General features: G+C 52.6%; 2 protein-coding genes across 4 annotated transcripts in view; one reads left to right on the top strand and one right to left on the bottom strand.

Annotated features, from left to right (window-relative positions):
- Positions 1–1312: 1312 nt before the first annotated feature.
- Positions 1313–5770, top strand: NHP2 (NHP2 ribonucleoprotein). 2 transcript variants are annotated; one of them, XM_011967050.1, is made up of 4 exons: positions 1313–1626; positions 1707–1776; positions 4235–4340; positions 5399–5770. In XM_011967050.1, the coding sequence occupies exons 1-4, from the start codon at positions 1467–1469 to the stop codon at positions 5522–5524; spliced, it is 462 nt and encodes a 153-aa protein (XP_011822440.1). In that variant the 5' UTR covers positions 1313–1466; the 3' UTR covers positions 5525–5770. The 2 variants fall into 2 exon arrangements, with proteins under 2 accessions (XP_011822440.1, XP_011822441.1); XM_011967051.1 differs by lacking the exon at positions 4235–4340 and having other exon boundaries at positions 1324–1626.
- A 948-nt stretch (positions 5771–6718) lies between these two features.
- RMND5B (required for meiotic nuclear division 5 homolog B (S. cerevisiae)) overlaps positions 6719–10014 on the bottom strand; it is a 14835-nt gene continuing 11539 nt past the window's right edge. The window contains exons 7-10 of one of the 2 annotated variants that reach the window (XM_011967048.1): positions 8996–9161; positions 7647–7749; positions 7408–7562; positions 6719–7322 (exon numbers count right to left, since the gene is read on the bottom strand). In XM_011967048.1, the coding sequence (XP_011822438.1) occupies positions 7259–7322; positions 7408–7562; positions 7647–7749; positions 8996–9161 (488 nt within the window). In that variant the 3' untranslated portion in view covers positions 6719–7258. The remainder of the gene's footprint in view (positions 7323–7407; positions 7563–7646; positions 7750–8995; positions 9162–10014) is intronic. The other variant, XM_011967049.1, reaches the window with a different exon arrangement.

The following is a 10014-nucleotide window of genomic DNA, read 5'->3' as shown; positions in this document are numbered from 1 at the left end:
GCTCCATGTCTTCTTAGTTTTGTGACTACAGATGAGTTCATCTGGCCTGTTGCAGCAACACAAAAATGGCAGGCCTGCCACATCAGGATCAAAGGTAATTAGTATTACAAATTAGTAATTTGCAGCGATTATCTAATTAATATCCATCGAGAGTTCCAAAAAATAGTGGAAGCGGCTAATCAGAGATACCAAGATCCACTGGATCTCGGCCTGCCACCACCCCCGATGCCCTGGCAGCTCTGTCCCTTAACCTTCTACGGACCCATGCAAAGGACGGCTCCTCATAGCTCTCCCCGTGCACTACAGGGAGCTCCGTCCCCAAAGCTTCCCTCCGCTGTTCCCGGCTTCGCTGGAGCCGTCCTTCCCTCAGCCCCCGATGGCTTCTTGGCTAGGCCCTCCGCATGTGTAGCGTCAGGCAATGGTAAGAACTGCGGGTAAAACAGTGGTGAGGGCATGCCAGTTTGGAGAGAGAGGGGATTGCAATTTTAGATAAAATCATCAGGGAAACCTCTCCCATGAGAAACACTGGAACGGAACCCTGCGGGATGAGAGTGAGCCACATGCTATCTGGGGAAAAGCGGTGCAGACTCAGGTCAGTGGGGTCATTACTTGCTCTGTATCTTTCACACCTGCGCAACGGGGTCCAGGGGTCAGAAAACAAAGTAAGAAAAATTATGCATGAAAGGAGGCCGCCTTAGGCCGGGCGCGGTGGCTCACGCCTGTAATCCCAGCACTTTGGGAGGCCGAGGCGGGCGGATCGCCTGAGGTCAGGAGTTCGAGACCAGCCAGACCAACATGGAGGAAACCCCCGTCTCTACTGAAAATACAAAATTAGCCGGGCATGGTGGCGCATGCCTACAATCCCAGCTGCTCGGGAGGCTGAAGCAGGAGAATCGCTTGAACCCGGGAGGCGGAGGTTGCAGTGAGCCGAGATTGCTCCATTGCACTCCTGCCTGGGCGACAAGAGCGAAACTCTGTCAAAAAGGGAAAAAAAAGGGGACAGCCTTTCCAGCACCCCGGGCCCCGCTCCCTCCGGCCCCGATTCCCACGGCTCCGCCCCTAGCCTCACATTCCCTCGGCTCCGCCCTAATCCGTTCCGCCCCGTCTCTTGACCTGCGCTCCCACCCACAACCACCAGAACACTTCTAAGTTTCTACTTACTGGCCTGTTGCAGCAACACAAAAATGGCAGGCCTGCCACATCAGGATCAAAGGTAATTAGTATTACAAACTAGTAATACTAATATATAGGGGATGGCCCCGCCTATAGGACCATGACTCCGCCCCTCTCCGCTCTCCGTAGTCACGGAGCTGAGCATCAACGATTGGGCTGAGTCGGAGACGTCGTTTCCTGATTGGCCGTGTTGTGCGCCGGCTTCTCGCGCAGCTGATGACCTGGAAGTGATGCCTGAAGCTGGGGACCGCGTGGGCTCGCCTCCCTGGGACTAGGTTTCCGTGGCCGCTGCGATGACCAAAATAAAGGCAGATCCCGACGGGCCCGAGGCTCAGGCGGAGGCGTGCTCCGGGGAGCGCACCTACCAGGAGCTGCTGGTCAACCAGAACCCCATCGCGCAGCCCCTGGCTTCTCGCCGCCTCACGCGGAAGCTCTACAAATGCATCAAGAAAGGTGAGGCGGGAGCCGGCGTGGCCGGAATGGGGTCGCGGGTGGCGGGGCGAGGCCCCCGACCGACTCTTCTGTTGTTGCAGCCGTGAAGCAGAAGCAGATTCGGCGCGGGGTGAAAGAAGTTCAGAAATTTGTCAACAAAGGAGAAAAAGGGTAAGAACCCTCCTTTAGATTTTGCATTTCTAAACGTAAACGGAGAAATCTCTGCTTAGTAGGTGCACAGTAAAAAGGTTGACTCTGACCTAGCCCCATATGCAGAAGCCAATCAAGCAGTCGGTAAAGTCCCTTTGGTACAATACCGATACATCACGTATACGAGCTCAAAGTGAATTCCAAAGTGAAGCGAATCGTGTAAGCCAAGTTCCTTAGGGTAGACCCACCTTCATTAATGCAGGGACCTTCCTCCTCGGGCTCCGCTCCTTGCCTCAGATTACCTCGGGCCTCCGCCCTAATCCCCTCAGCCCTGAATCTCAGTCCTAGGGATGGCCCTTCTCCAGCTCTGTATTTAAGGAGCTGAGCGTTAACGTTTTTGTTTTTGACATGGGTCTAGCTCTCACCGGGTTGGGGTGCAGTGGTGCGATCACAGCTCACCGCAGCCTCGTCCCCCTTGGGCTCAAGCGATCCTCCCACCTCAGCCTCCCAAGTAGCTGGGACCACAGGCTTGCGCCGCTACGCCTGGCTGATTGTTGTTGTTTTGCAGAGACAGAGGAGTCTCGCCCTGTTGCCCGGGCTGGTCTTGAACTCCTGGGCCCGAGGGATCCTCCTGCCTCGGCCTCCCAAAGCGTTGAGATTACAGGCATGAACCACTGCGCCTGGCAGCCTTAACTATTGAGTATACTCTTTTTCAGGCACTGTGCTGTGGGAGAAACAATGACATTCATTGATCAGATAATGACACACACACAAATAATTACACGTTGTGATAGCCATGAAGAAAAATGACAGAATGCAATGAGAAGTACTTCTTCACCCCACTTTTCTTAATGGCATTTATCAAAGTTTGAAACTTACTTACATTTTTCTTCCCTGTATCACCCTCTCAGGCCAGATGGTAAGCTCCTTCAGAACAGGGCCTCTGTGCTTTATCCCAAGAAGTGAAACTGTGGGTGCTCAAGAGCTCAATAATGTTGGGCACACTTGATGCTCAATGGCGTCTAACCTCGCTGGGGAGGGCACCTCAGGGCAAGTTTACCTCAGCAGTCCCATTTGAGCTGAGCTCTTAAGACACAGGGATTAATTTGGAGGGGGCGGTGGGAGGATCCTGCCAGAAGAAAGAGGCCTCGGGGCAGGAGAGGGTCTGGTGAGCAGAGGTGCTACCTTCTTAGGAGGCTTCTAGGCCACAGTAAATTTAGTTTTTATACTCAGTGCTTTGGAAGCTATTGGGGGTTAAAGCCAGGAAGTGACATAATTTTTATTATTTTTTACACCCTAAGATTTTTCTGGCAGTTGACGAAAGGATTAGAGAGGTACGAGTAGGTTGGGGAAAGTTCAGGCAGTAGACTACTGTAGTCGTGGAGAGGTGATGGTGGAGACAGAGTTAGAGGGGACAGATTTGAAAGGACTTTAGATGTGGAGAATGGGGAGGTAATGACAACTTTTAGGTTCTGGCATGCCCAGTTGGAGGGAGAGAGGGCCCAATCTGAGATGTGAACAGTGGAGGGGGACCAGATTTGTGTAGAAAGATCACAAGCTTGGCTTTGGATAAGGTTTTGGGGTGCCGTAGACACATGACTTCCACCCCTCCCCCCACCAGGAGAACTGTCAAATACGCACGCAGATGGCTATAGGGGTTTGGAGCATGGAAGAGAGAGGGCCAGGCTGGAGATGGTAGGTAAATCTGGGAGTTTTCAGCACACAGACGGCACTTGACCCCACGGCAGTGGCTCTGGTCAGCCGGGAAGAAGGTACTGCGAGGGGATGGCAGCCGAGGACAAGGCTGTGAGGAACACTCACAGTTAAAGGCGCTTAATAGACGGGGAGCCGGCAGAGGAGCGCTAGGTGTGGGGAAGAGCGCTTTCAGCTGAGGACTCTGTCCTTGTGTGTCTGCCTGTTACCCAGTGTGGGAGAGCAGACTTTTCCTTCTGTGTCTTCAGGCTCCTGAGGCCCTTGCCCCCCCAGTCTTCACACCTGGCCAGCTAGGAACCCTGGCTGAGACGTCTCTGGCAAGCTTTCATTGCCTCACTGTCACTCTTGGGACAGAGCCCATGCTTCTTAGCCTGGTACTCAAGGCCTTGGAGGTGTCCCCTGCCAGTCTCTCCGGTGCCATTCTGATTCTCCCACCTCATGCTCTCCCCACTCCCAACCCCTCCATGGGCTGCCTGACACAGTCATCATTTAGCGTGCTGTTCAAGTATCACCTCCTGGTTGAAAGCTTTTTTGACTCTCCAAAGAGAGCTGAGCTTATACACCTTGGCACCCATCCTGTACTTCACCTGTCCGAGCACTACCTCACTTTGATGGCACTTACATGTTGCCAAGAGGTAGAGATCACCCCAGAAGAGTGCACTCACCAAACACAGTTTTCTCTCTCTCCCTAAGACCCAGCCCAGGGCGGCACTTACAACTGAAAGGAGGGAGCAAAGCCAGAAATGACTGTTTCCTCTCATTTCAGGATCATGGTTTTGGCAGGAGACACACTGCCCATTGAGGTATACTGCCATCTCCCAGTCATGTGTGAGGACCGAAATCTGCCCTATGTCTATATCCCCTCGAAGACGGTAAGGAGCACATGGCCCCCTGACCTTGCTCAGCACTGGGGTGTCTGGGATCGTCTGCTGTAGCAGAAGAGTATAGGACAGAGCCAGGAGTGTTGGAGCTAAGACAGGCCTGGATGGATTCTCGGCTCCATGTCTTCTTAGTTTTGTGACTACAGATGAGTTACCTCTTGCATTTCAGTTCCCATCTTGTAAAATGGGAATCCTAGCCCAGGCGCTGTGGCTCACACCTGTAATCCTAGTGCTTTGGGTGGCCAAGACAGGAGGATCAGTTGAGGACAGTAGTTCAGGAATAACCTGCGCAACAAAGTGAGACTCCATCTCTACAAAAAAAAATTTTTTTAATTAGCTGGGTGTGGTGGCACATGCCTGTAGTCCCAGCCACTTGGGAGGCTAAAGTGGGAGGATCACTTGAGCCCAGGAGTTCGAGGCTGCAGTGAACCATGATCATACACCACCACACTCCAGACTGCATGATAGAGTGAGGCCCTGTCTGGGGAAAAAAAAAAAAAAGGCTGGAGGGTGGATCTTGGGTAGCTACAGTATCACTTGTTGGGATAAAGCAGGGAGAGGCCCTGTTCTGAAGGAACTTACCATTTGGCCTAAGAGTAAGAACCGAAGTCAGTTCTCTGTGGACTATGAGAATAAAAAGAGACAGATGTATGTGAGTAAGCTTTGTAAGCTAAGATGCTTCACCCATGTTAGTCCTGTTAGGTGGGTTTAGGCTCAGGGGGACCTCTAGCTGTCCTTATCTTACATAGCAGGGGCCAGATCTGAGGCACAGGAAGTGAGGGATGGCAGGGACCGGGACTGCCCCTGCTGGACTGGAGCCCTTTCATAGCTGTCATGTGGGAATGTAGGCTGTGTGTGGCTAGACCATGCCTTGAAAGTCTGATTAAGTTTAAATGATGGCAACCAATTCAAGATGCTTTTAAATAGAACATGGACCGAAGAGAACATGGTTGTGGGACAGATTAGACTGGTGGGTCATCAGTTGGTGACTTTCTGGCATACAGGTTGCACAGCCTTTTTTCCAAACAGCACTTCTTTCCTCTCTGTAGGACCTGGGTGCAGCTGCAGGCTCCAAGCGCCCCACCTGTGTGATAATGGTCAAGCCCCACGAGGAGTACCAGGAGGCCTACGACGAGTGTCTGGAGGAGGTGCAGTCCCTGCCCCTACCCCTATGAGGGGCTCCGGGAGCACCTGGGCACCTGCCGCTGGGAGCTACTGGGCTGGCAGCGGGATGACTGGCTGTCCTCCTGCCCACACACACTGACTGCATCTTCCCAGTTCCCCAAGGCTCGCCTTCTTCCCAGGCAGCTCTAACAGCCCTTTCATGAAGGTAATGCCAGTCTTCTGTCCATCAGTGCCATTTCCTGTAGAACTAAAGGCTGTTCCAAGAAAGTGGGGTGGGGAAAGTAAATGCTAAGACTGAAATGTGGTGAGTCTGTGGGTGTTTTCTTAAGCAGCAGCTGCTGGTTGGGCCAATGAGTTGGTGGGCGGGAAGAGTGAAGCGGTTTTCCTCACCAGAGAGCCCGAAGGACTCAAAGGGTTCTGTGCTAATGCTCAGCTGCCCGGGCCAGGTGCTTTGGCTCAAGCTGAGAACTGATCCTGCTGCTACCCAGCGCTTTCAACTCCCTCCTCCAGGGTAGATGGGGGCTGTGAGGTAAGGCAGGGGGCCCAGACCCACTTCATGGAAGCCTAAAGCCCCCACATCAGGAACACCCCCATTCCTAACTTTCCCCCAGGAGCCTTAAATGCCACTGTGAAGCTTATGGAAGCAATTTATCCACCCACACAGCAAATTTTAAATAGGAATATGAAGCTAAAATGCATCCCCCCAGGCTATCTCTCTTGCTTAACATAATGGCCTTAGTAACCCAATCCCTTCAAACATTTTAGACTTGGGGCCTCTTACTGCTGTCAGAGGCCCTGCACAGGACTCAGTATACACAGCAACCAAGTTCAGGCACCCTGGAGTAAACTCACAGGACTCTATACACAGCAACCAAGTTCAGGCACCCTGGAATAAACTGGAAATAGCTTGGGCTTGAGGGTCAGATCTGGTTAAAACTCCAAGCTGTTTCCCTTCCAAGCTGTGAGCCTGTTGTGCAAGTTATTTCATTTTCCTGAATCCCATTACACGGATTTCTCCCATGGAGGTAATAAGATCTGGTAATGGGTATATGTAAAAGCACGTTGCCTGGGGTCTGACATCTAAGCTCCCCGCAGTCAGGGCTGCAAGCTGGGTTCTTTCTGCCTGGACACTGGACACCTGCTGGCCACGTTTCTGTGTGCAGCAGCCACCAGGCCGCGCCCAGTACCTGTGTGTGGTAGACATGTGGTCATAATTTGTCTGTGAGGCTAAAGGTTGGCCAGGAGAAATGAGAAGGGCAGCGAATATATTTGTTCAAAGTTATAAAACCACGGCATTCCATTCTAACTGGGACTATTTACAGTGGGAGATGGTACATACTGTTGAGGCTGTACAGTGGGAGGAAGAGGTGGGCCACCGCTGGACACCCTTGGGCCGAGGGGCAAGGGTGGACATAGCATTGGCATGGCAGCAAGAGACTTGGCTGAGGGCAGGGGTAGAAGGATGTCTACTACTGAAGACCAAGTGCCTTGCCACTCTGTCGGCTGCTACTAAGTCAAGGGCAAATAAAAACAGGAAGAGACAGCAGGAGCACAGAGGCCAGCATCTCCCTTTCCTTATGCCATGGAGCCAGCTGCCAGGTGTGGGCTGGTCCATCTCCCTCCTCAGTCTCTGCCAAAGGGCTGCTCCAGCCCTCCCCTCAGCGGAACTCCTCAGCCAGGTGCTCTGAAACCAACCACAGTCCACTGACGCTAACCACCCTACTGAGACAGACCAAGGCTCACAGGTGAAAACCCCTTTCAACAAAATTCCTTCCAGGTAGGAATCAGAATATGATGCGTTTCCCATCTGCCGGGTTCTGCTCCATGGGACAGTAGGGACACTTCAGCCTGTAAAGGGAGGAGAACCAAGAACGTTTCAGAGGTGGCCAGTAGGAGAGCCAAGCCAAGGTGGAGTAGAGCACAGGGAACTTACTTTCCTCCATTAATGAGCTTATTGAGTGCATCTCGGGAGATAACATGGCCACAGATGAGCTTGATGGGAGGGTTGGAATCTGACGTCTGCTGGCGGAGGATGGGGCAAGCGAACACGGAGTGGTACCAGCACTTCATGCCTAGTTCAATCTCAATCTGGGAAGGGCAGCAAAGGAGGTGAGTTCCACTTCCTGTCCTCCCCAGTGCCTCTTGCCCACGATTCCCCAGGCCAGGCCTCACCGGTAACTCGTCCTTGTGACTCCAGACCCCAGTGCACTGCCTTTGCTCAATCACAGCCTTGATGTTCATCAACACGGGCAGTGCCACACAGCCAGAGGCAAAGCTGCAGACAAGGAACAGAGGCTAGAGTGGCTCAGACCACAGCAGACAGGCAACAGGGCCAGCACGCCATGCTTCAGCATGGACCTTGAGACCGGGCTCCAAAATGGTGCATGGTCCTCAAAGATCCCTCACATTGTTTGTAAGGTGCCACATATGTACTTATGTGTGTCTGACTCTAGAGACTCATTTTAATGCACCCCAAAATTTGAGCATCTACAGGGAAGACTTCCTATAGCTCTCGGGGCAGATATCTGCTCATCCTAATGACTGAAAAGTCCTTGGTGTGACTAGGGGACAGTGAGCAGTTCCAAAGGGCCCCAGCCTGCCTATAGAATGCACCCTGCTGTGTAGTCATAATACATCTTTATAATGGTGGCTACCAACTAGGCCGCCTAACAAGTGGAGGCTGGGGTTCCGTTCTCATGACAACTGCATGGGGAAGGGAGCCTACTGGCTGGAACCTCAGATGCTAAATACCCTACAATGCACAGGGTAGTCCTGCACGACACAACCATCCTAAGGTGCTGATGTTGTTCTTGCTGGGAAATAACATTCTGTAACCTGAATCCACGGTCACAAATTAGATGAGCGTGGAATCAGTCCACTATATTGAGCTGCTGTATTCAGACTCCATAAACAGTCTAAATACACAGTAACAACTGTCCACTGTGGTAGAGTGTGTGGTTCTGGGGTCAGGTCCAAGTGCCTCTTATTCCCTGTGAGGCCTTGGGCAAGTGAGTGCACATCTTGACTCTCCATTTCTTCCAACTGTAGAATGAGGGTAACAGTGGCTGTCCCTCCCAGGGTTGCTGAGCTGTGAGGGAGGTGTCTGAGCAGCAGTGTTGAATACATGTTACTCAACCACTCACATCTCCCCTGAAGGCAAGTGGTATTGAAGACATGAGGTCATGAGGAAGGCAGGCTGCAGAGGGGCGTGGGCTAGCTGGGAACGTCTTGCAGTGATCCAGGGTGAGGTGCAAGAGAGGCAGGGACCTCATTCAGGAGACCTTACAAAATGGGAACCGTGACCATGCCACTGACCTCATGGTGACCTCGGGCCATAACTCTTCCTAGTCTCAGTTTAACTGTAAAATCAGGTAATTCCTCTCCTGAAGAATGACTAAGAAAGCCAGTTTCAGTCTCTGAAAGCACCGAGCACTGTTCCTGGCACATGGCAGGGCCTTGGCAAAATGATGATTCCCTCTCCACCCTCCCACTTGTGCTGTCCTCACAGGGCTAGGTTGTACCTGACGCTAAGGGGGGACTCCACAGAAAGCCCCAGCAGGGAACAGGCGTCCCGGGTAAAGGTCTCACAGATCTCTGCCCAGTGGCTGTTGTCCAGCAGGTGGCAGTAGGGTGACTTCTCCAAGCCCAGCCGCAGGTACACCAGACTGCCCATCATCACCTGGATCTCTACAAGGCAACCAAGGGATGCAGCTCAGGGGGTGCAGGGCTCTGGGTCCACCCAAAGCGGGCGGCAGGACTGTGCAGCACCATATACGGAGCCCAGCGGCTCCCAAGCCCCCAAGCACACTGAGCAGGGATGAGAATGCCCTCAGGCAAATGGGACTGTAAAACCCACTGGGGAGGTGGAGTCCAGGCTGCTTCTGCAGGACAAGAACAGGCGTTACCTACGTGGAATCGGGAAGGAGGACAGTTCTTTTCCAGTTCTCTTTCCTCCCCAACTGCATCAAGGATCAAATAAGTCCTCAGGTTGGCACTGGTGTCTCCACACTAATCTCCATTTAGAGTAACCCCAGGTTAAGAGCTTTCAAGAGGCAGCAGTATGTAGCTAAAACTTAAATCATGGCTTGGGGCCGGGCGTGGTGGCTCATGCCTATAATTCCAGCACTTTGGGAGGCCGAGGTGGGTGGATCACATGAGGCCAGGAGTTTGGGACCAGCCTGGCCAACATGGTGAAACCCCGTCTCTACTAAAACATATAAAAATTAGCTGGACGTGGTGTCAGGCACTTGTTCTTTTGGTTTTTTTTTTTTTTTGAGACGGAGTCTTGCTCTGTTGCCAGACTGGAGGGCTGGAGTGCTGGAGTGCAGTGGCGCAATCTCAGCTCACTGCTACCTCCGCCTCCCAGGTTCAAGTGATTCCCCTGCCTCAGCCTCCTGAAGAGCTGGGACTACAGGCGCCCGCCACCACACCTGGCTAATTTTTTGTATTTTTAGTAGAGATGGGGTTTCACCATGTTGGCCAGGATGGTCTTGATCTCTTGACCTCATGATCCACCCACCTTGGCCTCCCAAAGTGCTGG

This window comes from Mandrillus leucophaeus, unplaced genomic scaffold (assembly GCF_000951045.1).
Source record: "Mandrillus leucophaeus isolate KB7577 unplaced genomic scaffold, Mleu.le_1.0 Scaffold782, whole genome shotgun sequence".
In the NCBI taxonomy this organism is placed as follows: Eukaryota; Metazoa; Chordata; class Mammalia; order Primates; family Cercopithecidae; genus Mandrillus; species Mandrillus leucophaeus.
This window is presented reverse-complemented; position numbering and strand designations above follow the sequence as displayed.

Excerpts from the sequence above, each read along its gene's own strand:
- NHP2 (XM_011967050.1), top strand. The coding sequence starts at position 1,467 with ATGACCAAAATAAAGGCAGATCCCGACGGGCCCGAGGCTCAGGCGGAG. Across the intron at positions 1,627-1,706 it reads CTACAAATGCATCAAGAAAG|CCGTGAAGCAGAAGCAGATT; the intron begins GTGAGGCGGGAG and ends CTGTTGTTGCAG. Across the intron at positions 1,777-4,234 it reads GTCAACAAAGGAGAAAAAGG|GATCATGGTTTTGGCAGGAG; the intron begins GTAAGAACCCTC and ends CTCTCATTTCAG.